Source organism: Mustelus asterias, chromosome 1 (assembly GCF_964213995.1).
Source record: "Mustelus asterias chromosome 1, sMusAst1.hap1.1, whole genome shotgun sequence".
NCBI lineage: Eukaryota > Metazoa > Chordata > Chondrichthyes > Carcharhiniformes > Triakidae > Mustelus > Mustelus asterias.
In genome coordinates this window covers 1114477-1142370 of record NC_135801.1, presented here as the reverse complement: position 1 = coordinate 1142370, position 27894 = coordinate 1114477, and the positions used below count along the sequence as shown (strand labels likewise).

The following is a 27894-nucleotide window of genomic DNA, read 5'->3' as shown; positions in this document are numbered from 1 at the left end:
TGAGGCTCATCAGTGGGTGTGTCTGCAGGAGGGTGAATATCCATAGGCCTGTCCTGAGGAATGGGGATTGCACTCACCTTGCCAGAGTCTATCTCTATCCCTGAACTAGACCAAGGTTCTTCCCATGAAACTCCTGCCATTGACAGTAGCAGCAATGTCCATCCACATCTGCTTGATCTGGAAGGGTGGCCTCCTACTGCCAGCCTCCTCTCACTAATGGCCTCCAGTAGCACCTCAAGGTCAGCATCTGAAAGATGAAGGGCTGTCATTCCGCAGGTTTCCAGCCTCTGGCTCTCCTGAGACAGATGAATTTTTCCATGAGTCTTCAATTTGACTTCAGCATCAAATGGCAGCCATATTAATGATATGTTCAAATGAGACCCGCACCTGGGCTGGCTTGCCTCCATTCCCACCCCAGTGGCTATTAATTGGTCGTGAGACTCATCTCCATATGAATTGATTGGTCTCTCCATGAAATTGGAAGCTCGTTATGGTTTCACTCCAGGGGGTAGTTTCCGGACCCGAGACTTGCAATTTCCCACTCCCATAGTGAAAATCCAGCCGTTCGAGGCAAATAATTCTGTTACTACACACCCTGTAAAGAACCCTGCTACAATCTGAATGTAATTTGTGTCAGCACCACTCTGTGTTCTGTCATTAAAACACATTCGGGGTAATTTTGACTTTGGATGATGGTGTAGAACAGGTGATATCGACTCAGCCACCTGTGGAACAACATTTTGATTTTCATTTCCATTGGATGATGTCCACTGGCTGGGTGAATCAATATTACCGACATCACCTAAATTCAATGTTGCCACTAATGTGTGAATGTCACCTTATTTCCAGATACTAGTTTAGATATTTCTGTTAGGAGCTAGTGTCTGGAGTCGGCACCATTCACCACTGGCCAGTTTCACAAAGGACAGGGAGTAACAACATGTTCCTGAACAGTTGCTTCATGCTTGGTGCTGCCCCTTAGCAGAACAGAGTCCAAAGAGATATTGAAGGGTTTCATATAGATCTGATAGGCACTTGTAGTAGGAGTTTGAAAATGGTTGTGTGTCAAATAAATAAATGAACATGCACAGTAATTCAATAGTGTTTTTCACATTCTCAGGATGTTCATATACAGTTATGACTGCAGAAACCCCTTTTCTGGGGTTAAGCTGAATTATAAGTTAGAATAACATCTTTGGCCACACATGATCCAAGTGTTTTCAATGTGATACAGAAACAAAGTAACTTCATTCCTATCACTTTGCTGGAAACACGAGTAAATGAATCATTTACTGCATATATATTCTGTGCCTTATGTATAATGTACATAGTCCAGCATTTTCAGAGTTCCTAAGAAGGCAAAGTTCTTTTTACTATCTCACTTTTTACTTTTAATCTTCTTCTCCTAAACACAATTAACATGCTGCAGTCTGATCTTCTGAGTGCCAAAGATCCTCTGGTACGCTGTTCAAATGATCATTCTTCCATTCAGCACTAAGTGAACTTTCACAAACGAATCCTGCCCTCATCCAATGGCCACTTTGTCTGGTGAGAATCATTGTTAACAATCATGAGCAGAAGCCCTGCCTTGTTCTCCCCGCCTAGGCCAGGGACAAAGTGCTCCTATCACACCAAAGATCAGCTAACTTGGTAAGCACCAGCTCCAGCTTGGAATCTTCCTATTGGATGTGGCTCAGATTCATGTAGAAAGTTTTATCTAATCCAACTGGAAAATAACATTTGTAGAGTTCTTGAAGATATATTGAAGATATATATGAGTGACACGGTGGCACAGTGGTTAGCACTGCTACCTCACAGCGCCAGGGACCCAGGTTCGATTCCCGGCTGGGATCGCTGTCTGTGTGGAGTTTGCACATTCTCCCCGTGTCTGCGTGGGTTTCCTCCGGGTGCTGCAGTTTCCTCCCACAGTCCAAAGATGTGCGGGTTAGGTTGATTGGCCAGGTTAAATTATCAGAGTCAGGGGACTAGGTAGGGTAAATGCATGGGGTTATGGGGATAGGGCCTGGGTGGGATTGTGGTCGGTGCAGATTCAATGGGCTGAATGGCCTCCTTCAACATTATAGGATTCTATGAAAACCTTGGTTCGACTGCATTTGGAGTATTACGTATAGTTCTGGTCACCACACTATCATAGGGACGTGGAAGCTTTGGAGAGAGTGCAAAGGAGGTTCACCAGGATGGTGCCTGGTCTCGAGGGTGTTGGCTATGAGGAAAGTTTGAATAAACTAGGATTGTTTTCACTGGAAAGATGGAGGCTGAGGGGAGACCTGATAGAGGTCTACAAAATTATGAGAGGCACAGACAGGGTGGATAGTCAGAGGCTTTTTCCCAGGGTGGAAGTGTCAATTACACGGGGGGGGCACAGGTTCAAGGTGAGAGGGGGAAAGTTTAAGGGAGATGTTCAGGGGAAGTTTTTCATGCAGAGAGTGGTGTGTGTCTGGAACGCGCTGCCAGAGGAGGTGGTGGAAGCAGGCACATTAGCAACATTTAAGAGGCATCTGGATGGGTCCATGAATAGGGAGGGAATAGAGGGATACGGACCCAGTAAGGGTAGAAGGTTTTTTTTTAGTTTAGTTAGGGCATCATGATTGGCACAGGCTTGGAGGGCTGAAGGGCCTGTTCCTGCGCTGGACTTTTCTTTATTCTTTCTTCTGATTTCAAAACAGCCCCGTAATTTCCTCATGTCAGGGCAAAGTAGCTGCTAGCCTGGCACACCTTCCACAAACATTCACTCCCTCTTCCACCAGTGAACAGTGGCAGCAGTGTGTATCATCTACAAGATGCACTGCAGGAACTCACTAAGACTTTTTAGACAGCACCTTCCAAGCCCACAACTGCTCCTATCTAGAAGGACAAAGGCAGAAGACACATGGGAACACCACCACATGAAAATTCCCCTCCAAACTACATACCATCCTGAATTGGAAATATATCATCATTCCTTCACTGTCACTGGGTCAAAATCCAGGAACTCCCTCCCTAACTGCACTGTGGGTGTACCTACACCACACGAACTGCAGCGGTTCAAGAAGGCAGCTCACCACCACCTTCTCAAGGACAATTAGGGATGAGCAATAAATGCTGGCCTAGCCAGCGACACCCACATCCTGTAAATGAATTTTTAAAAATCAAATGTATTCCAAAAAATATTGTTTTAGTGTTGCTAAGTACAGATATTAATAGTTTTGCTGTGTTTTTTTTTCAGGTTTCCAGTTTCTAAGGACTGTTTCTGTGTGACTTGAATGTAACGACTGAATTTGAAAATACAGAAAATCATCAGAAAAGATCATGGACTTTGTTATGAAGCAAGCTCTGGGAGGTAAGTGTGATCATTGGGGAGAAACATCGATCCATTTAGGAACTGGCTGTAACATATGCCTGTACTGGCGATATATGTGCAGTGGGGAAAGAATTGCAGCGAGATTATTCACAAAGAGAACAAGTAAAATTTATGCATGGATTAGCAGCTAACAGAGAAAGTGTCAACAAAAACAAAAGATAAAAATTAAAGAAAAAAGAACAAAAATATGTAACACCAAAGCACAAAAACTTAATAAATTGCATTCAATAAAACAGAAATTTTAGTAATAATATGGTAATGAAACAGTTGACATAAAAGTACAGTACAGAACTAGTAAGAAGAATATTTAAAGATGAAGGAACTAAATAATAAGAGAAGAAAAGAACTATAAGAATCAAGAATGATTCAAGAAAATGTCAGAGTTATTTCCCCTCAGTGGCCTGATATCAGATGTTAATGATATGTTTTGTTGGGCTGTACTGGTCTATAATAACGGGTATGTTATGAATGATGAGGAATGGATTATGTGAAATAGAGAGGATGATGGGAGTGATAAGGATACGTAGGGAACAAATGATATAATGCGAATAACAAGTATTGTAATATAGGCACTTCAATGGCCATGTGTGTATTGAGGAGTATGATATGAACTCCTATCATATGATGGATGTTGTGTAATAAGGAGTTTGATTTGAGTAACAAGATTTGAATATGACTAATACGGAATTGTTACCCCTGATATTGAGTGACATCACAGTTCTTCTTGCATTGAGTGTAGTGTAGAAATCCCACAAGGACCCTCCTGATCTCCAGTTGTACCTTCAGAGGGAGACTGGGGAGCCACAGTTACAGTGTAAATGGCAGATTATTTCCTTTATCCACGCATTTTGCGGTATTTCTCTGCAGGAGCACGGAAAATTGAGAGAATCCCCACAAAGTTTCAGGACGTATTTGACTGCGGTTACAAATTTTCTAAAGATCCACACATATTTCCATCTCATGGAAACCAGCAGAAAGCTCAGCAAAAACCCATGAATGGTTTGAGGCTATTTCCAAACTGTGCAGTGAGCTGGATTCTAACTGACAGGCAAATTCCCCCACAGTCATTGCACTGTCATCAACAGTCAAGGCCGGTTCAGCCTTGAACCTTATGCTTCCAGCTCTTTCTAAGCTGCAACTGCAGCATCAGCCAATCTGCCATCCAAAGATCTATCAACCTGGTGATTGATGCCAGAAGCAAAATTCTCATCACATTCCTTAAGGGATAACCTTCAAAACTGCACTTTTTCCACTTCCACTCTGGAAAACTATTGACTCCTATTACAAGGAGCGGCACAGGCTTGGAGGGCCGAAGGGCCTGTACTGTTCTTTGTTCTTTGTTCTTTGACTGTTTTTCCTACCCTCTCCCTCTCACTTCCCAACCCTGAGTCAGCCCCTTCCCCCTCCTCAAAGAACAAAGAACAATACAGCACAGGAACAGGCCCTTCGGCCCTCCAAGCCCGCGCCGCTCCCTGGTCCAAACTAGACCATTCTTTTGTATCCCTCCATTCCCACTCCGTTCATATGGCTGTCTAGATAAGTCTTAAACGTTCCCAGTGTGTCCGCCTCCACCACCTTGCCTGGCAGCGCATTCCAGGCCCCCACCACCCTCTGTGTAAAATATGTCCGTCTGATATCTGTGTTAAACCTCCCCCCCTTCACCTTGAACCTATGACCCCTCATGAACGTCACCACCGACCTGGGGAAAAGCTTCCCACCGTTCACCCTATCTATGCCTTTCATAATTTTATACACTTCTATTAAGTCTCCCCTCATCCTCCGTCTTTCCAGGGAGAACAACCCCAGTTTACCCAATCTCTCCTCATAACTAAGCCCCTCCATACCAGGTAACATCCTGGTAAACCTCCTCTGTACTCTCTCCAAAGCCTCCACGTCCTTCTGGTAGTGTGGTGACCAGAACTGGACGCAGTATTCCAGATGCGGCCGAACCAACGTTCTATACATCTGCAACATCAGACCCCAACTTTTATACTCTATGCCCCGTCCTATAAAGGCAAGCATGCCATATGCCTTCTTCACCACCTTCTCCACCTGTGACGTCACTTTCAAGGATCTGTGGACTTGCACACCCAAGTCCCTCTGCGTATCTACACCCTTTATGGTTCTGCCATTTATCATATAGCTCCTCCCTACATTATTCCCACCAAAATGCATCACTTCGCATTTATCTGGATTGAACTCCATCTGCCATTTCTTTGCCCAAATTTCCAGCCTATCTATATCCTTCTGTAGCTTCTGACAATGCTCCTCACTATCTGCAAGTCCTGCCAATTTTGTGTCGTCCGCAAACTTACTGATTACCCCAGTTACACCTTCTTCCAGATCACTTATATAAATCGCAAACAGCAGAGGTCCCAATACAGAGCCCTGCGGAACACCACTAGTCACAGGCCTCCAGCCGGAAAAAGACCCTTCCACTACCACCCTCTGTCTTCTGTGACCAAGCCAGCTCTCCACCCATCTAGCCACCTCCCCCTTTATCCCATGAGATCCAACCTTTTTCACCAGCCTACCATGAGGGACTTTGTCAAACGCTTTACTAAAGTCCATATAGATGACATCCACGGCCCTTCCCTCGTCAACCATTTTGGTCACTTCTTCAAAAAACTCCACCAGGTTAGTGAGGCATGACCTCCCTCTCACAAAACCATGCTGACTATCGTTAATGAGTTTATTCCTTTCTAAATGCGCATACATCCTATCTCTAAGAATCTTCTCCAACAACTTCCCGACCACGGACGTCAAGCTCACCGGCCTATAATTACCCGGGTAATTACTCCAGCTCCTGAATCCTCCTGTTCTTGGTACCTGACACTGACTGGACTCCCCTGCCCCCTCTGGCTCTGATCCCTGGCTCTAACTGAACTCTCACACATGATATTGTAATTAATGGGATATCTGTGCTTTTTGGGTCCAGAAGTGACTCGAAGATAGGGGAGAAATTGGGATTTTGCAGATAGAAATAATGAGGAAGTTGTTTTTTCCCGATCCACCAACCCAAAATCACATGGAATCTATCGGGGGAAATCATTTAAAAAACAACTTTAACAACCTTTGTAAACTGGGAGGAGTAATTCAAAGTTACAATTCGGAGAGGGATAACCCTGTTGACTAGTTGAATAAGTATGAATTTTTTCACATTTCAACAGCTCCTCTTTTAGCAATTTAGTACCAGCGTAGAATGGGGCAGAAGGAAGTGTGATGGACTAATCTCTAAGCAAGAATATGTCTGAATTTTAAATTGATTAATTTTAGTCATTTTCTGATGGATTGGAACGGATGCTTAACACTTACTACCTCAAATTTAAGCTGGTTAGAAATTATTTCTTTCTTAAGAAACCTCAAACATGATAATTTACACAATAGCTTTCTCTGGATCTGAATTTCTGCTCAAAGCACTATTTGTTCAAATTAAGAATGCACAGGTTGACCGCGATACAGAGCAGTAATAAATGAAAACTCAGTTAGAGCTAAAATCAGTAATCAGCAAAGACAGGCGTTAGTATTGTATTGCATGATTAAAGCTTGGCTATTCATTACGATGCAGTCTGCATCAACTTAACGCAGCCAGTGTTAACCAGACTGTAGAATGGCTGCAAACATCAGCAAGGGGCCCAGAATTATGAAAGCCATGTACGAGTTAAAGCTAGCCTGTACGAACTAAAAGGGAGGCGATGACCTAGTGGTATTATCGCTAGACTATTAATCCAGAGACTCAGTTAATGTTCTGGGGACCCGGGTTCGAATCCCGCCACAGCAGATTGTGGAGTTTGAATTCAATAAAAAATACCTGGAATTAAGAATCTATTGATGACCATGAAACCATTATCGATTGTCGGAAAAACCCATCTGGTTCACCAATGTCCTTTAGGGAAGGAAATCTGCTGTCCTTACTCGGTCTGGCCTACTTGTGACTCCAGAGCCACAGCAATGTGGTTGACTCTCAACTGCCCCCCAAGGGCAACTAGGGATGGGCAATAAATGCTGACCAGCCAGCAACGCCCATGTCCCACGAATTAATAAATACAAAGTTATGGCTAGAGCAGGTGCTGAAAGATGTTCTGCAACTGATCCTGACCTGGGAACTTTAACACATCCTCTGGTTCTTCCTGGGTGACCCAGAGCTGAAGCATTATTTCAATGAGGTAATGGACTGTTCTAGCACCTTTTGCACAACAGCATGGCCCTCAGTACGTACGCTGGACACTTGTGCATGGGGTGAGCATCATTATCGTGTCATCAGTGGATGGATCTTGTTGTCCCTTAGTCACCTTTGGTTGATCATGATAGCTCTAATGCCACAGAATGAAGCATTAAAGACTGTTGACAGAGAGAATCAGATGGAGCAGGCCAGTCGTATTACCAGGTTTACAGCAACCCCACCGTGCAAGATGCCACTGACTACAAGAAATATGTTTTATGGTTGTCGGAACTCTCCCTCTACCACAATCAAAATCCCTCTACCACAATCCATCCCTCATCACCGAGCAGGTGAATGACCAGATACAGAGAATTATGCAGGTCAGGACTGGTATCCTGGCAACAGTCCTGATGCTTTCATTCTTTGGCAGTCTGCTGTGAGATGTTGTAAATATCTCCAGCTCCAGGCTGGAAGGAACCAGTCTCATAACCATTTATCACCACAATCACCTTGACAGCCATTGAACACAATCCATGCCCTGATCTGAAACTGCAATCATGGTTTAAGAACCCAGCTGATATTAAATGCTAGGATATTCCAAATCCCAGAAGGGGAACTTGGAATACCTGTTTCCGACTGTATTCCTTGCCATTTAGTAAAATATGAGGAAAGATGTGAAGGTAATAACTAGGAGTAGGCAATTCAACCCCTCGAGCACAGGAATTGAGCTGGCCAAGGTCACGCTGACAGTTCTCAATGAAAAGATCAAGATTGGGTAGGAGGTCAGAGGGAGGGGGTGAGGTCGAGGGAGAATACTGGAGGTGGGTGAAAGAACCCATTGAATAGGAGGAGGACTCCTGGCCAAAGAAGTGAGCAGAGAGACTAACACAACTGAAGCAGCATAGTGCCGAGCCTGGAATTCATTGAGGCGAGGATGTCAAGGGATTAAACTGAGTCCGGGACATTTAGCATCAGAGAGGGGAAGGTCAGAGGGCATGCTGAATACATGGCAATGGCTGGCATTGGAAGAAGGAATGAAGTCAGAGGGATGGACATTGGTACCTGTAAGATGCTGGATCCTTAACACTGACATATCACTGACTTTCCATTCTGCCCCACCCCTCTCCCAGTGTATAGATCATCACATTTCTGTCCCTTTTCCATTCTGTAGAAGGGTCATGTAGATTTGAAACATTAACTCTGTTCCTCTCGTCACGGAGGTTTCCAGGCCTGCTGAGTTTATCCAGCATTTTCTGACCCCATTTAAAAATAGTTTGCTCAATTTAACCGTACACCCTCCCGAACACATTCCCAATGATTAGATTGCTTACTTTCATTTTATCACAAGTTCATGACAGGTTGCAGGAAGTGACGGATTTCTGTGAGGATGCCCTCACTGGATTGCCGAAGCCTCACACATAAAGTGGTATTTAATGGAGAGGATGTTGTGGGGGGGCAGTGGTGGGAGCGGGGGGGGGGCGGCTCTCAGGCCATGGGCCCCCATGATTGCAGAGGGGGTGTGCTACCTGAGGCTACCTGCAGTAGCAGAGGCCTGACAGCTCTCTCTCTGTCTCTCACAACCCTACTACTGTTAATGCGCGTGTGCAGCATCAGAGGTCTGCACATGCGCAATACTGCCCTCTACAGGCTATCGGACACGTTAAGCCCCACCCATTGCCTTCTGTAGCGAGAAATAGACTCACCCAAAATTTTAAAGACAGAGTGCATAAGAAAACCGCCCAAAAAACGGATCTGGAATTCTCCCAGTTTCATGCCTGCCCGAGACTTAGAAAAACTCTTGTAAAATTCTGCCCTTAATTTCAGATTTTAATTGAATTTCACCATCTGCTGTGGTGGGACTTGAACCTGAGTCTCCAAAGAATTAATCTGAGTCCCTGGATTACTAATCCAGTGACAATACTACTGAGTAACCACCTCCCACTGGTATATGCAGAAGCCTCGAAACCAGTGAAAAGTCTTTTAACACCTGCCATTCCTCTCCTTGTGGACTTTTGCAACTTTAAACAACAAAAGAAGGCAATTGTCAAATTGTAGCAACTGCAAGAAAAAATCGACTGGCAACGAACCTAGAAATCATGATGCTTCCTTCAAATAATACTGGTGGGTGGGGTGTCCTCTCCGCTGCTGAACACGTTCAGGCGTGTGTGATTAGGAGAGGATGTTTGCTGGAGTGTTGTTTAAAGCTGCAGAAGTGTACAGGGATTGATGTGGTGGGTGTTGAAGGAGTTTTTGCTGAGTTCAGTGCTTTGCACAGTACAGTCACTCCCAGACATGGGAACATTAGAGGCATTCCCCTTGGGGAAAATAAAGAAAGGTCATACAGAGCAGGACAGGCTGCTGAAAGGTAGAGGGGGAGGGCAAGAAAGACTCTCAGCTGGAGGCCATATCTGCCCAGTATATTTACTTCCTAAATAGCTGATATGTCATAATCTTGCTGAGCTGTATACTTCTGGTGGGCACTCACTGTGTATATTAACACTGCCCAATATGATATCAGTGTGAATTGCCCCAGAGTGTGCACCTCAGATATGTTTCAACCTCAAAACAAACTTTGGGAATTACTGGTCCAAATTTTGCACAGCCAGATTCTTCTATAGATGTGATTACCTGAAATATCCAGTTTCCTCTAATCCCAGGTGATCCAATGGTCAAAGCTACTGGAGTTTTGTAATTGTGACAGATTAATTCCACTGTTTACTGTGTTGCTGCATTTTGTGTGTATTTCTGATTAGCTATCTGAGCTGTACTTACTTGGGCTTGATTTGATGGATTTAGTAATCAGAATCTGCTGACTGCAGGAAAATACTGGAGAGTGCTGCAGTAAGTTTCATTCCATTAAACAGTCTTCGGATCAGGCAATTCATCAGAGCCCAAGCACAGACGCTGCATCGATAAAGAAAATGATTAAAAACCACTGAACTGAGCACAGAGTGATTTTGCTTTTGGGAAGATTGAAAAATATCAGATGTATAACAGAATAATGGAAAGTGGAATTTGCTGAATGTAATTTTAAAGATATAATTGTGGATGATTACAGAACTAATAATTAAGACAGTTAGATCTAATGAGCCCAAATGACTTATAAAATGTGCAGCAGCTAAACTTAGTAGGGGAATCTCTGCTGTTAAAAGAGCTTGGTTATTTGAGTTTTGGATTTGACTATTTAGATATTTAAATCAAATTATTTCATTAAATTAGGGTGATTGCACCCTTTTTGTCAGGTTACAGCTGCTGTTACTAAACCTGTGTAACATTGGACCATTTTACAATAGTTACTGGCTTGTTTCATTCATCAGTTTTTGTGTATTGATTTCTATTATCTGAGGTGTTTTATGATGCTTATGATTAGGAGATTGATTGCATTTTTTAATTTTAGCTGCACTGTTTGAGAAACAAATCCTTTTTTTAAGTAAAAGCAGAAAATGCTGGAAACACTCAGCAGGTCAGGCGGGAGCTGCGGTGAGAGAAACATTTAATTGGAACTCCGGAATTTTATCGCCTCGCCTGCCCCGGAATCTGGGTGGGTGAGGCTCGCAGAATGGCATTCTCCGTTGGCCGTGGGTGGGATGTTACGAACCTCAGGCGGGCAAGGCGGTAAAATTCCGGCAATTTATTAAACATACTTTGTGTTGTTCAGATTCATAGAGAGGACAGTGAGAATACAACCAAAGAATGAAACTGGAAGTAGGGAATGGGGTTGGGAGAAAATGAAGCAGGTGATGGAGCATGAGGAACATTGACCTCTAAGACATGATGAAGCTTGTGGTCTTTGTAATCCCAGATGAAAAAAACCAGATGAAATAGAACTGGGTACCTGTGAAATAAGTGAATTGAGGCTGTTGAACAGGTTGTGGATCTTGGAAATTGGTGATCTTGGAAACTATGCCTGTGTGGCTAAATTCCCTTCCAACACAATTTTCAAGTTTGCTGATGACACCACTGGAGTGCGCAGGATCTCAAACGATGATGAGACAGAGTACAGGGAAGAGATAGAGAATCTGGTGAACTGGTGCGATGGCAATAGTTAAAGCCCACCAGCTACTTTCTCAGGAGACTAAGGAAATTTGGCATGTCTGCTACGACTCTCACCAACTTTTACAGATGCACCATAGAAAGCATCCTTTCCAGATGTATCACAGCTTGGTATGACAGCTTGCTCTGTCCAAGACCACAAAATATTACAAGGAGTTGTGAACAAAGCCCAGTCCATCACACAAATCAGCCTCCCATCAATTGACTGTATCTACACTTCCCGCTGCCTCGGCAAAGGACCCCACACACTCCGGACATTCTCTATTCTACCTTCTTCTGTTGGGAAAAAATACAAAAGTCAGGTCACGTACCAACAGATTCAAGAACAGCTTCTTCCCTGCTGCCATCAGCCTTTTGAATGGACCTACCTCGCATTAAGTTGACCTTTCTCTACACCCTAGCTATGACTGTAACACTACATTCTGCACCCTCTCCTTTCCTTCTTTATGAACGGTATGCTTTGTCTGCATAGTGTGCAAGAAACGATACTTTTCACTGTATATTAATACATGTGACAATAATAAATCAAATCAAATCTGTGCACTGCAGAGTGCCTCAGGGAGATTCATGCTGAATATTTGGGGGCGGGGCCTATTCCTGCTGGAGAGGCCGGCAGCATAGCGCTGAGCCGGCCACTGCGCATGCAATCTATCGTAGTGGAGATCGGCATGCGCAGTGGCTCCACACTGCCGGCCTCCTGATTGCTGGCCAGCACAGCAACCCCGAATCGCTGCCCCTCCGATTCCCCCCTACCCCCGATCACTGGCCCCTTGGATGACTCCTGATGCCCCCCCCTGGCAGGCCCAACCACCACCCCCCTTCCCACCCCTTCCCTCCCTCTGCCACCAATTCCAATGCAGAGTGGCAGAAGGGTAACCACAGCCCCGCCCCCTTGGCACTACCTGATCCTGGTGGGCAGTGCCTAGGTGCCCCTTGGGCAGTGCCAGGGGGCCAGGCTGGTAATGCCCAGGGGGCACCCCCTCCCTTACCCCCAACCACCTTGGGGGGGCTTCCATGGCCTTCTTTCACTCCAGCGGGGTCAGGCCACCAGCTCCCCATTAGTGAGGAGCTGTTGTCAACCCCCCTGGAGTGAACCACCCCTGGCGGGGTGGGGGAGAGGCTAGCAGGCCAGGAGACATCAGTCCCAGGCCCGCTAATGATATTAAATGCTGATTTCAATCCTTAAATTGGCGCAGAGCTGATGACGCCGGAAATCCAGTCCCCGAAGACGCGCCGTGCGGAGGCCATGGCACCCAGCGGGGAGCCCACTAAACAGCCTCCGCTGATGTCTCCTGGCTTGCTGAGCTGCTCGAGCAGTGCAGAACACTGGGAGAATCGTCCCCATGATGTTGTGTCTATAACAGAGCTCAAGGCTCAAAGAAGTGTCAGATTGGGTGTTTAAAAACCCCCGATACAAGGTATTCGGGAAAGATAGGTGTCCTGCCTGGCCCTTTTAAAGGTGATCTTCTGAAAGGGTCACATGACTTGAGCTGACCAATCAGCAGCCGACTTAGGGCCTCACTCCAACTTGTTTAGGCTTGTCCCAGAAGTTAGATCATGGAGGTATGGCTGTAAGCATTGAAACTCCATTGTTCTGTATCTACTATCAATTTCATTTCCAGACTTTGCAAAGCCAAAGCGATGTTTAAATTACTGTGAAGTCATCCTTATCCATTGGGGGGAAATTGTCTACAGGTCTTCACTGGAACAAATGCCTGAAAACTCCAGGGAAAATTATTATTTTCTCAACACAAGTAGAGGTATAAAGTGATGACCTTTTCCTAGGGACATGACCACTTTCAGAAGACGTACTGCATTTTCCATATCTTTACTTCATTTTGTCAATCCATTGGTTTTACCTCCTGTCCTTCATCCTGCACATTCAGCCAATGTTTGTGTTTTGCATTGGCTTTTCCTTCTCTCTCTATAATGGTGGCATTCCTCCACTTACCATCCTCTACTGGAATATATGTTTTTCTCATTCTTACTTTCGGATGAATAACTTCATCCAATGCTTCAGGATTACTTTGTCCGTATTCAGTCATCCTTCTTGTGTATTTATAGCATTGATCGTGATTTCTTACCAGTAGCATTGAAGCTGGACAGGGCACGTTAAAATTACACAAGCATGATGTCATTGGAGATGACAGCATTGACCATTTGCACAGGTAAACTGTGCAGAGTTGGTTTGCAGCCTGTACTGAACACATCTCCTTAATAAAGTTCCTTAGTTTGTTGAACCTCCATCACCTGCTAGCCTCAATCCTGCGAACCCAACACCTCTATCTGCCATAATCTGCTCCTGCTTTCTCGGTGGGCCAATAGGCATGGTCCTGTGCTATATTGTAACCATCCAACATGTGAAGTGCATGGTGCTTTTTTGCTTTCTATGACTTGTTTGGAATCTGTAAAGGTATAATCAGTGCTAATTAGCCTTGAGGAATGTACCTTAACAGTTTGATTCCTATGTTGTACAATTATTGTTTTTCCATCATCAGGTCTGTTCCATTCTTTCATCCCTTCTCTTTTGTAATATACCATGAGCCTTGATTAAACTGTGCTTCCAGTGGCCTAAGGCTCAATGAATTTTACTCTCAAACTTCAGCTTTAATGAAAGTTTTCCTGTTTGCATGCAAGGCATTCACATGGGCAGGTGAAGCATCCAATAACATTGAAGGCAACTTTGGATTCCTTCCATACACCAGTTGGTATACACTGTTCCCCCAACCATTTGCAAATAATTCTTTGCACGTACCGCCCTTGCAACTTGGTAATTGGTTGATCAACCAGTATCCTATGTAATATATCATCAATCACTGCATGATTCCCCTCACATAAACCATTGCTGAATGGGCTCTCCGTGCAGTATGCATAACTATGATATTCAAATTTTCCCATTTGTCCCAACATTTCTCATTCACAAATTCCCCTCCATTATCCGTCAGGAATTTTGTTGGACGTTCCTAATCCAGTGCCCACCCATTTCTTCATGACCTTATCAACAATGATCCATTGGTCCTCACCATTTATTACCATAGGCTAAATCTGGTCTCCATATCGATAAAGTGTGGCAAAAAAATTGTCCAGATCCTTGTCTCATACTTTTAAGTCATTGCCATTGTATGATTAAATTTCCTGCCCAGTGACAGACTCACAACAGAACATGACTGTGTTTTCCAATATTTAACACAAATTCACATTGAGGCGTGACTTGCTCAATAAGGTTTGCTGTATTCTTTATCATTATTCCAGCATCCTGTAATAGACCTTTCAGTTTTGTGGCGCTGGATGTGTGAATTTTCTATACAATTTCCAAATAATCTTATTTTTGTCCTCCAAGCTTTTTTCCCCAGTCAATAACAAGACTGCTTAAAGCTTTGAGAAATATCTGGCTGCCATCAAGGCAGGCAGCAACGACTACCTGAGTAAAATCTAGATCCTCAGTCTTCCCAAACAAAATCGCTCTGTCATTCAACAACAAAAACAGAAAGTGCTGGAAAATCTCAGCAGGTCTGACAGCATCTGTGGAGAGAGAATAGAGTCAACGTTTTGAATCTGGATGACCCTTCAGATGCTGTCAGACCTGCAGAGATTTTCTAGCATTTTCTGTTTCTGTTTCAGATTCTGGCATCCACAGTAATTTGCTTTTATTGCCCTGTCATTCTCCATATCGAGCTTCATCTGTGCTTTTTTCATTGAAGATCTGTTTAACAATAAGAGATATTTCACTACAGACCACATCAACATTGATGAAGAGATAAATCCCAGCTGTCTTGTAAGAGAGAACTATTCATTTGAAAGATGTTAGTGTGTTATCATCCCCAAATCTGAAGCAGGCAGTGCTCCCATACCCTTTAATCTTCCACCAATCTGCCTCATCGAAAGACTACATATTGCAGTTAAGCCAGTCTTCCCCATACACCGTGGAAGTGCAACTGTTATCCAGAACTGCACAGTTGAATGAATCAATCATCAAAGTACTCGTCATCGGATTCAAACTCCCAGGGACCAGCACAATTCCTTCATGGCAGTCACCATCATCAATCTCAGGATCAGAATGATCCGTTTCACGCGATATTTTAAAAACGCAATTCTTTTGCTGTGTAATAATACTTAGAATCAGACCGATAACACCGATTAACCATGTCACATTCATTTCTCGGGTTCAAGCATCTTTGTCATTGTCCCAAACCCTCTTTTTGTCTCGACTCTCAACTGGCCAAAAGTGCATCCATCTTCAGACTGCTTACCGATAATCCTGTCTTTGTCATAGAGTCATAGGGGTTTACAGCATGGAAACAGGCCCTTCGGCCCAACTTGTTCATTCCACCCTTTTTTTTATAACCCCTAAGCTAATCCCAATTGCCCGCATTTGGCCCATATCCCTCTATACCCATCGTACCCATGTCACTATCTAAATGTTTTTTAAAAGATAAAATTGTACCCACCTCTACTACTACCACTGACAGCTTGTTCCAGACACTCACCACCCTCTGTGTGAAAAAATTGCCCCTCTGGACACTTTTGTATCTCTCCCCTCTCACCTTAAACCTATGTCCTCTAGTTTTAGACTCCCCTACCTTTGGGAAAAGATATTGACTATCTACCTTGTCTATGCCCCTCATTATTTTATAGACCTCTATAAGGTCACCCCTCAGCCTCCTACGCTCCAGAGAAAAAAGTCCCAGTCTATTCAGCCTCTCCTTATAACTCAATCCATCAAGTCCCGGTAGCATCCTAGTAAATCTTTTCTGCACTCTTTCTAGTTTAATAATATGCTTTCTATAATAGGGTGACCAGAATTGCACACAGTATTCCAACTGTGGCCTTACCAATGTCTTGTACAACTTCAACAAGATGTCCCAACTCCTGTATTCAATGTTCTGACCAATGAAACCAAGCATGCTGAATACCTTCTTCACCACTCTGTCCACCTGTGACTCCACTTTCAAGGAGCTATGAACATGTACCCCAAGATCTCTTTGTTCTGTAACTCTCCCCAACGCCCTACCATTAACTGAGTAAGTCCTGCCCTGGTTCAATCTACCAAAATGCATTACCTCGCATTTGTCTAAATTAAACTCCATCTGCCATTCGTCAGCCCACTGGCCCAATTGATCAAGATCCCGCTGCAATTGGAGATAACCTTCCTCACTGTCCACCATGCCACCAATCTTGGTGTCATCTGCAAAATTACTAACCATGCCCCCTATATTCTCATCCAAATCATTAATATAAATGACAAATAACAGTGGGCCCAGCACTGATCCCTGAGGCACACCGCTGGTCACAGGCCTCCAGTTTGAAAAACAACTCTCTACAACCACCCTCTGGCTTCTGTCAAGAGGCACTGTTTGAGAGCACATTTCCACTCCATCTGACGAAGGAGCAGCGCTCCGAAAGCTTATGGTATTTGCTACCAAATAAACCTGTTGGACTTTAACCTGGTGTTGTGAGACTTCTTACTGTGTTCACCCCAGTCCAACACCAGCATCTCCAAATTCTGTCAAGAAGCCAATTTTGTATCCATTTAGATACCTCAACCTGGATCCTGTGAGATTTAACTTTATGCAACAACCTACCATGCGGTACCTTGTCAAAGGTCTTCTAAAGTCCATGTAGACAACATCAACTGCACTGCCTTTATCTATCTTCTTGGTTACCCCTTCAAAAAACTCAATTAAATTTGTGAGACATGATTTTCCACTCACAAAGTCATGCTGACTGTCCCTAATCAGTCCTTGCGTCTCTAAATGCCTGTAGATCCCATCTCTCAAAATACCTTCCAACAACTTACCCACCACAGATGTGAGGCTCACTGGCCTGTAGTTCCCAGGCTTTTCCCTGCAGCCCTTTTTAAACAAAGGCACAACATTTGCCACTCTCCAATCTTCAGGCACCTCACCCGTGACGATTGAGGATTCAAATATCTCGGCTCGGGACCTGCAATTTCCTCCCGAGCCTCCCACAACGTCCTGGGATATACCTCATCAGGTCCCGCAGATTTATCTACCTTGATGCGCTTTAAGACTTCCAGCACTTCCTTCTCTGTAATATGTACACTCCTCAAGACATCAATATTTATTTCCCCAAGTTCCCTAACATCCATGCTTTTCTCAACAGTAAATACTGATGAGAAATATTCATTTAGGATCTCACCCATTGTACTGGACTCTGTGTTTAATGTTTTGTCAATCTCAAAATTCAGCCACCATGGAATCTTCTATCCTTTACTGTAGAGTTGTCTGTATTTGATAGGAAAGCAGCTGGAAATGTCTGTTTTCCCAAAAATCTTTTTAGGGCAGCAGCCATTTGATCTCGGAGAGTCTTTCCCATGGACCCAGTCAAGGCCTTTTGCCATGGGAAATGAGTGCACAGTCAGTAATTTGAAAGCCAATACAGATTTTGGGATTTCAAAGTTACATTTTTTTATTCTCTTCCCGTTTATCAACGCCTATAATGTCCTCCTCCATGAACTAATTATTTGTTTTATTAAATCTATCAAAAGCTGACCATGCTATCTATGCTTCCAACAACTCATCTGTTTTGTAAAATTTATCCAAAAATTTCAATCCCTCCTCAGTGTCCAAATCATCCACATCCAATTCCAAAAACACTTTACTGCCAATCGTACTGATTACAGATAATGACAAAGCCAAGGTCATTCCCGTTTTGTGGGGATGCTAGAAATGATGGTTGCGGGGGACTGAAGCCCCGATGTTGGCGATGGTGGAAGCGGGGTAAGCCTTTACTTTCACTTTGAGATCGGGACACCCTTTAAAAAGGGTGTCTCAATCTCAGTGCAGCGGAGCTGGCCGGCTCCATCAGGCCCCACTTTGCGAGAATGATGGCACAAAACACGACTCCTTGCTTTTTCTGTGTCAGAAGATCTGGAGTGAAAACCTGGCTGCGTTTCTGGGGAGAAACACACCAGTTTTCAGTCAGAACCTGACACTGCCGTTTTGTTGAAAAATTCCACTCATTGGCAGTAAGTTGTTATTTGAGGTTTAAAAGATGTCAAACCTTTTAATATATTTTGTTCTTTTCCTTTTGTCTTTCTTTATTCCTCTTTTTGTACCCAACTTGTCTCTATTTTTTCTGTTATTCCTGTTTCTTTCTCAATTCATAAATCTCATTGGTTAAGGAGATGGACAGTTGATTTGAAGGTCTGGATTCTCCGTTGCCTTTTCAGCAATTTACAATGCTAAAGTCTTTTTGAACTGGAGGAAAAAATCAACTAACACGGCACGCTATAGCCATGCCAGTGAGATGCATGCACAATAAAACTCACCGTGTAATGAATGTAAGAATTACCATACCAGTCTGCTGTTATTAAACAATTCTTCCCTTTTCCTCATGTTTTAACGTTTTATTTATGTTAGTGATTTTTGCCTATTCCTTGCAGAACTTCTGCACTGATGGAAACAGGGACTGATGGCTGCAGTGTCGAATGAAACACTGAACACAGTTTCTCCACAGCTATGGAATGAAAATTAACTCTGAACAAGCTTTCTCTCCTCCTCCCTTGTATAACATTGAATCTCCTACACATTTCCAATACAGACAGGCCAACGTGGAAGAATTATGCCTAGGGGTATGTTCAGAATATGCAGTTTTCAAATCAGGCACAAAATGTCACTGCACAGTGTGCACATTTCAAACACACGTGAGCTGATTGCACAGTCAAATAAACCTGAGGGAAATGATCGTGGAAGCAAGATTGCTGTAAGCGCAGCATTAAGCAGGAGAATTTCAATCAAAGCTAAAGTTTCAATAGTGGTGTAAGAGCAGAAGGAAATAGAAACATTAAATAACTGCAAAATACAAGTTAAAATGGTAATTTAGTCTGTGAAAAGGTTAAAAGATGGGCAATTAACAATGACACGGTCAGGTATATACACTTGGAACTGCAATTGTTGAAGTGGATAGTTTGAGATGAGGTCAGTAAATGTCCAGCAAATGAAGAATTAATAATGTGATGGGCAGAAACATTGGAATAGATTTCACATTTATTCAAGCACAAACCTTGTGCCTCACAAGGTCCAAGCAGACAGAGAGAGGGCTCCAGTAAAAAGCTGTTAAGGGAAGAGAGGAATGAACTGGAACAAAGAGGTTGCAATGTAGAATTTATTAAAATCAATTTTTTTAGTAGATTGTCTTTAACTCCAGCAATGATACTGATTACTCAGTTGTGTGACAGAATGTTACTCTCACAACTATTGACTATGATAATTGATTGGAATGCCTGTCTGCATCCATGAAAATATCCTATCATTTATGTATTAAAAAATCTAGGAATCCCTTGGGGATGAATTGTCATACATGCTCATGTTAAAAAACATCTATTACTGGCAACTACTGCTAGAGCAACTGCTGTAAGCATGTTATCAAATTCAGATATTCCTACCCAGGAGAATCAGCAACCCAGAAATTGGACCATGCAGCACGACTTTATCCAGACTCCATGTGACCAATTATCCCCAAAATAAGGATTAAGAAGTGCCTGCAAATGGCCATCCAGAAATGTGCTAGCCACCCTATTGGAGAGGAGGTCATGGTCATGATATCAGCAGTATTTCAAAGTGAAATTAATAAATGCAAGTGAGGGTCCCACAAGATCTATTTTCCATTCCAAGGAATGCCTGTCTGTCAGTTACTTATCTCACAGATTTCCTCAGTGTCATTGAAGTTGGACAACAATTGCTTTGCGCAGTAGCTTTTGTACCATTTATTTTATAATAAATATAGAACTCACAAGTCTTATCACATCCACTGGATGTCACAGCATGATTTACATTCAATTATGCTGTTCTGAACTGCAGTCACTTCAGCAGCCAGTTTGGACACAGCAAGGTCCTACAAACAGAGACTAATAGCTAATTAATCTGTTCTTGGTGATGCCAATTTGCCAGGCCACAAGGAGAATGAATCTCATGGCCTTTTCCAAATATTATTAGAGTTTTACCTTGACCTGAGCAGGCAGGTATAACCACAGCTTCACATCTATCTGAAAGGTATTAACTATGATAATGCAGCAATTCTTCACACGCTGAACTGATGGCCTGAGTTGTATTCAGACATCCTGGAGCAGGACACAATCTTACAAGAGAGCAGTTCATGATTATCACAATTCTGATTGAATCATCTAATCAGATTCTGTCAAGGAGCTTTCAACTTACATCAGTATACTCAAAGATAAATCTTTCATTATCCTACTCCTGGCTGGCCTTTCACACCCTACCCTATGTAAACTAGAGGTTATCCAAAACTCTGCTGCTCATGTTCTTAAGCCAAATCTCATTCACTCATTACTCCTGCACTCACTAACCCACGCTGGCTCTGAGTCAAGACAGTGCTGCAATTTTAAAATTCTCATTTTTATTTTCAAAATTTTCCATGGCCCCGCCACGACCTTTCTTTGTAATCTTTGTATACCAGTTATTGAAATCAAACATGCAGGTACAGCAAGCAGTTAGCAAGGTAAATAGTATGTTGGCCTTCAATGCAGAAAAACTTGAGTACAAGAGCAAGGATATTTACTGCAGCTGTACAAGACCTTGGTGAGACCACACCTGGAGTACTGTGCGCAGTTTTGGTCTCCTTACCTCAGAAAAGATATAGGCTGGAACTCTACCACCTCACCCATCACGGAATTGGCACAGGCGAGGGTCCGACAACGGGAATCTCCATTGACCTCGGGCGGGAATTTCCGGTCTCGCCCGAGCGGGGCCCTAAAATCCCGTCCATAGTTGCTCCTGAGGGAGTGCAGCAAAGGTTTGCCAAACAGATTCCTGGGGTGACAGGATTGCCGTATGCAAAGAGATTGAGTTGACTAAGCCTGTATTACTGAAATTTAGAAGAATGAGAAGGGATCGAATTGAAATGTATAAAATTCTGACAGGGCTGGAGAGACTGGATGCAGGGATTATATTTCCACTGGTGGGGGTGTATAGAACAAGGGGCCGCAGTCTCAGGATATGGGGTTGGTCACTTAGGACTGAGATGAGGAGAAATTTCTTCACTGAGAGGGTGAACCTGTGGAATGCTCTACCACTGAAGGCTGTGGAGACCAAGCCACTGAATATACTTAAGAAAGAAAAGATAGATTTCTAGACTCTAAAGGCATCGAGGGGTGTGGGGAGAGAGCAGGAACATAGTATTGAGATAGAGGATCTGCGATGATCATGTTGAATGATGGAGCAGATTTAAAGGGCCGAATGAGCTACTCCTGCTCCTATTTCCGATGTTTCTATCTCCTCCAACTTCACAACCCTCTGAGAAATTTATGCTCATCTAATTTTGACCTTTTGTACCTCCCTGATTTTAATTATTTCACCATTGGCAGTCATACCTTCAGCTGCCCGCATCCAAAGCTCTTGAATGCTCTTCCTAAACCACTTTACCCCTCTATCTCTCCTCCGTCAAGACACTCTCTAAAACCTACCTCTTGACCAAATTTTTGGTCATCTGATCCAGAATCCCCTTATATGTTATATAGTTTGCCTTCGAAGACAGTCTTGCAATATTTTATGTTAAAAACACTGAGGGCGATTTTCCGGCCCCACACACTCATGAGCGGATCGTGCAAGGTCAGAGAATGACAAGGGAGGAGCCAAGCACATTGAGTGTTGGTTCCCACCCGGCAACAGTGGGAACCAGATTAGCTTATTTCAATATTCATTTAAGCATGCTCGTCTGTTTTCCCTGCTCCGGGATTCTCCGACCTATGGGCACAGCGGAAATCTGGCGTGAATCACTACTGGTTTCCACAAACTGACCAAACTGAGACCAGGCATGATGGCTGTGTCAGGATGCTCAGAGGCCATTGAAGTCCCTGGGTGGTTAGTGACATGACTGGGCAGTGCCCCGGCACTGCCTCTTGGCATCCTGGCAGTGCCAGGAGCCTGAAGGGAGCAGGACGTGAATGGGGTGGGGCCTGAATTGGGCAGGGCTTGAGGGGACCATTGGGAGGGCTCTGATGCCTTGGTGCCAGCAATCTATGTTGGTTGGCGGGTGTCTGATGTCCATGGGGGTTGTGGGGATCTCCAATTTCATTTTGAATCCTGGTTTGCTGCCGTGTATAGATTCCACTCTTCTCCAAACCGACGCAAAACCTGACCCCTCTCAAAAAATGACAATGTGCGGGACAAGCTGGTGTGAATTGCACCTGTCTTCTCACCCAAAATTACACTGTCATTTCTTCAGTCTCTCTTGTCCAAAGCAAAGATGTACAGTTTCTAAACTTCCCTGTCTGACTCTGATTCCTGAGACCTGCAATCATTTTGCTTATTCACTTATTGAGGACACTAGACTTGGGTTTTGTGGACTGAGCTAGTGAGGAAGAATCGGTGAGGTAATTTCTCCGATCAACTTTCACCTTTAATGCCTGGATTTCTTTTCTAAAAACCCAAGCAAAATATGCACATTTCAATTTTTATTATTGGCATATGTTTACTGTCTTGTAGCCAGTTTTGTAATATTTCAGTAATATTGTCCTCTGCATGTTTATTTGGATTACACACATTGAGGAATACTGATAGAAAGTGTAATGGATAATTCATTGTTTTTCTACAATGAAAATTTTCTACAATGGGGGGCAGCACAGTGGTTAGCACTGCTACCTCACAGTGCCAGGGACCCTGGATCAATTCCCAGCTTGGGTCACTGTCTGTGTGGAGTTTGCACGTTCGCCCCATGTCTGCATGGGTTTCATAGAACATAGAACATTACAGCGCAGTACAGGCCCTTCAGCCCTCGATGTTGCGCCGACCAGTGGAACCAATCTAAAAGCCCCTCTAATCTACACTATTCCAATATCATCCATATGTTTATCCAATAACCATTTGAATGCTCTTAATGTTGACGAGTCCACCACTGCTGCAGGCAGGGCATTCCATGCACTTACTACTCTCTGAGTAAAGAACATACCTCTAACATCTGTCCTATATCTCTCACCCCTCAATTTAAAGCTATGTCCCCTCGTGCTAGCAGGGGACATAGCTTTAGGGGACATGCTCTGGTTTCCTCCCACAGTCTGAATGATGTGCTGGTTAGGTGCATTGGCCATGCTAAATTCTCCCTCAGTGTACCCAAACAAGTGTTGGACTGTGGCGCCGAGAGAATTTTCACAGTAACTTCATTGCGGTGTTAATGTAAGCCTACTTGTGACAGTAATAGATAAACTTTAAACTTTACCACTACTCAAATTTATTAGACTGTCAATTGGCAGCTGTTGATTGGGAGAGGCTGTTTGAGGGTAAATCCACATCTGGCATGTGGGAGTCTTTTAAGGAACAGTTGTTAGGGCTGCAGGATAGGCATGTGCCTGTAAAAAAGAAGGATAGGAAGGGTAGGATTCGAGAACCGTGGATAACCAGGGAAATTGAAGGATTGGTCAAAAAGAAAAGAGAGGCGTACGTTAGGTCCAGGCAGCTAAAAACGGAGGGAGCTCTGGAGGAATACAAAGAAAGTAGGAAAGAACTCAAACGAGGAATTAGAAGGGCAAAAAGGGGTCACAAAATGTCCTTGGCAGACAGGATTAAGGAGAATCCCAAGGCATTTTATTCATACGTTAGGAACAAAAGGGTTGTGAGGGAAAAAAATCAGACCTCTCAGGGACAAAAGTGGGGAATTATGCTTGGAGCCCAAAGAAGTAGGGGAGATCCTAAATGAATACTTTGCGTCGGTATTCACAAAGGAGAGGGATGTGTTGACCGGGAGTGTCTCGGAGGGGAATGTTGACCCGTTAGAGAAAATCTCCATTACAAGGGAGGAAGTGTTAGGCTTTTTAGGGAATATAAAGACTGACAAATCCCCAGGGCCTGATGGAATCTATCCAAGGCTGCTCAGGGAGACGAGAGATGAAATCGCTGGGCCTCTGACGCAAATCTTTGTCTCGTCACTGGACACAGGTGAGGTCCCAGAGGATTGGAGGATAGCTAATGTGGTCCCGTTATTTAAGAAGGGTAGGAAGGATAACCCGGGAAATTATAGGCCGGTGAGCTTGACGTCCATGGTCGGGAAGTTGTTGGAGAGGATTCTTAGAGATAGGATGTATGCGCATTTAGAAAGGAATAAACGCATTCACGATAGTCAGCATGGTTTTGTGAGAGGGAGGTCATGCCTCACTAACCTGGTGGAGTTTTTTGAAGAAGTGACTAGAATGGTTGACGAGGGAAGGGCCGTGGATGTCGTCTATATGGACTTTAGTAAAGCATTTGACAAAGTCCCTCATGGTAGGTTGGTGCAAAAGGTTGGATCTCATGGGATAAAGGGGGAGGTGGCTAGATGGGTGGAGAACTGGCTTGGTCACAGAAGACAGAGGGTGGTAGTGGAAGGGTCTTTTTCCGGCTGGATGCCTGTGACTAGTGGTGTTCCGCAGGGCTCTGTATTGGGACCTCTGCTGTTTGTGATTTATATAAACGATCTGGAAGAAGGTGTAACTGGGGTGATCAGTAAGTTTGTGGACAACACGAAAATGGCTGGACTTGCAGATAGTGAGGAACATTGTCAGAGGCTACAGAAGGATATAGATAGGCTGGAAATTTGGGCAAAGAAATGGCAGATGGAGTTCAATCCAGATAAATGTGAAGTGATGCATTTTGGTAGAACTAACGTAGAGGGGAGCTGTACGATAAAGGGCAGAACCATAAAGGGTGTAGATACGCAGAGGGACCTGGGTGTGCAAGTCCACAGATCCTTGAAAGTGACGTCACAGGTGGAGAAGGTAGTGAAGAAGGCATATGGCATGCTTGCCTTTATAGGACGGGGCATAGAGTATAAAAGTTGGGGTCTGATGTTGCAGTTGTATAGAACGTTGGTTCGGCCACATTTGGAATATTGCGCCCAGTTCTGGTCGCCACACTACCAGAAGGACGTGGAGGCTTTAAGAGAGAGTGCAGAGGAGGTTTACCAGGATGTTGCCTGGTATGGAGGGGCTTAGTTATGAGGAGAGATTGGGTAAACTGGGGTTGTTCTCCCTGGAAAGACGGAGGATGAGGGGTGACCTAATAGAGGTGTATAAAATTATGAAAGACACAGATAGGGTGAACGGTGGGAAGCTTTTTCCCAGGTCGGTGGTGACGTTCACGAGGGGTCATAGGTTCAAGGTGAGGGGGGGGAAGGTTTAACATGGATATCAGAAGGACGTATTTTACACAGAGGGTGGTGAGGGCCTGGAATGCGCTGCCGGGCAAGGTGGTGGAGGCGGACACACTGGGAACGTTTAAGACTTATCTAGATAGCCACATGAACGGAGTGATACAAAAGAATGGTCTAATTTGGACCAGGGAGCGGCACGGGCTTGGAGGGCCGAAGGGCCTGTTCCTGTGCTGTATTGTTCTTTGTTCTTTGTTCTTGTCACCTAAAATGGATTCAGGAAAATAAGGAGTAAGGATCAGATTGTTTTGTTTCTTGTTAAGTTTATAAAAGTAAGACCAATACTTTAAAAAATGCTGCTTGTAAGAAGTGTTTTACTGAGTTCTCGTCCTCCAGACTAGCCCAGTGTGTCCTGAATAAATTCAACCTCTACGGTGATTAAGAAGCAAAACTGACTTTTCTTTTCCAAATCTGCACAGGAACATTTTTATATTCAACTGATTTTACTCAGCTTCCAAATAAGAGGCAGAGTGAGTCTTCACACTTCCATGAATAGACACCACATTTTGTAGAAAGAGACATTGAACCAGGTTTTTCTGGAATTTCACCCCCGATTCACATTTTGATTCACACTTAGAATCACGTTCACATTGAATATGATTTGTAGTGTGAATTGGAGTGCAAATCAATGTGTCAATCTGCGCATTATTCAGAATGTGAATGGGAGCGGGAGTCACAGTGTGAGTCACAGTGTGAATGGGAGCGAGAGTCACAGTGTGAATGGGAGCGAGAGTCACAGTGTGAATGGGAGCGAGAGTCACAGTGTGAATGGGAGTGAGAGTCACAGTGTGAATGGGAGTGTGAGTCACAGTGTGAATGGAAGTGAGAGTCAGAATGTGAATGGGAGTGAGAGTAACAGTGTGAATGGGAGTGTGAATCACAGTGTGAATGGGAGCGAGAGTCACAGTGTGAATGGGAGTGAGAGTAACAGTGTCAATGGGAGTGAAAGTCACAGTGTGAATGAGAGTGTTGGTTACAGTGCGAATGGGAGTGTTGGTTATAGTGTGGATAGGAGTGAAAGTGACAGTGTGAATGGGAGTGTGGGTTACAGTGGGAATGGGAGTGTTGGTTATAATGTGGATGGGAGTGTGGGTTACAGTGGGAATGGGAGTGTGGGTTACAGTGTGGATGGGAGTGTGGGTTACAGTGTGAATGGGAGTGTGGGTTACAGTGTGAATGGGAGTATGGGTAAGTGTGAATGGGAGTGTGGGTTACAGTGTGAATGGGAGTGAGAGTCACAGTGTGAATGGGAGTGTGGGTTACAGTGTGAATGGGAGTGTGGGTTACAGTGTGAATGGGAGTGTGGGTTACAGTGTGAATGGGAGTGAGAGTCACAGTGTGAATGGGAGTGTGGGTTACAGTGTGAATGGGAGTGTGGGTTACAGTGTGAATGGGAGTGTGGGTTACAGTGTGAATGGGAGTGTGGGTTACAGTGTGAATGGGAGTGTGGGTTACAGTGTGAATGGGAGTGTGGGTTACAGTGTGAATGGGTGTGTGGGTTACAGTGTGAATGGGAGTGTGGGTTACAGTGTGAATGGGAGTGTGGGTTACAGTGTGAATGGGTGTGTGGGTTACAGTGTGAATGGGAGTGTGGGTTACAGTGTGAATGGGAGTGAGAGTCACAGTGTGAATGGGAGTGTGGGTTACAGTGTGAATGGGAGTGTGGGTTACAGTGTGGATGGGTGTGTGGGTTACAGTGTGAATGGGAGTGTGGGTTACAGTGTGGATGGGTGTGTGGGTTACAGTGTGAATGGGAGTGTGGGTTACAGTGTGAATGGGAGTGTGGGTTACAGTGTGAATGGGAGTGTGGGTTACAGTGTGAATGGGAGTGTGGGTTACAGTGTGAATGGGAGTGTGGGTTACAGTGTGAATGGGAGTGTGGGTTACAGTGTGAATGGGAGTGTGGGTTACAGTGTGGATGGGTGTGTGGGTTACAGTGTGGATGGGTGTGTGGGTTACAGTGTGAATGGGAGTGTGGGTAAGTGTGTGCAGCAAGTTTTCAATATTTATTGCACAGGCTGCAAGTGAATCTGCCAATTTGAAGGTATTTTCCTATTTTTCTGAATGATCTCGCTCTCCTGACCGCTCCCAACAGCCTGTGTCTGCCTGGACCATTGTTCAGTTTGAAGGTTGACAGTGGGAGACAGCAGGTTTGGTGATC

The 27894-nt window shown here is 44.1% G+C and overlaps 1 protein-coding gene across 1 annotated transcript in view; it reads left to right on the top strand.

Annotated features, from left to right (window-relative positions):
* The first annotated feature begins 1630 nt into the window (after positions 1-1630).
* The window catches only part of cplx1 (complexin 1), a 79693-nt gene continuing 53429 nt past the window's right edge, over positions 1631-27894 (top strand). Inside the window, exons 1-2 of the mRNA XM_078203323.1 lie at positions 1631-1650; positions 3227-3340. Of these exons, the coding sequence (XP_078059449.1) occupies positions 3310-3340 (31 nt within the window). The 5' untranslated portion in view covers positions 1631-1650; positions 3227-3309. The remainder of the gene's footprint in view (positions 1651-3226; positions 3341-27894) is intronic.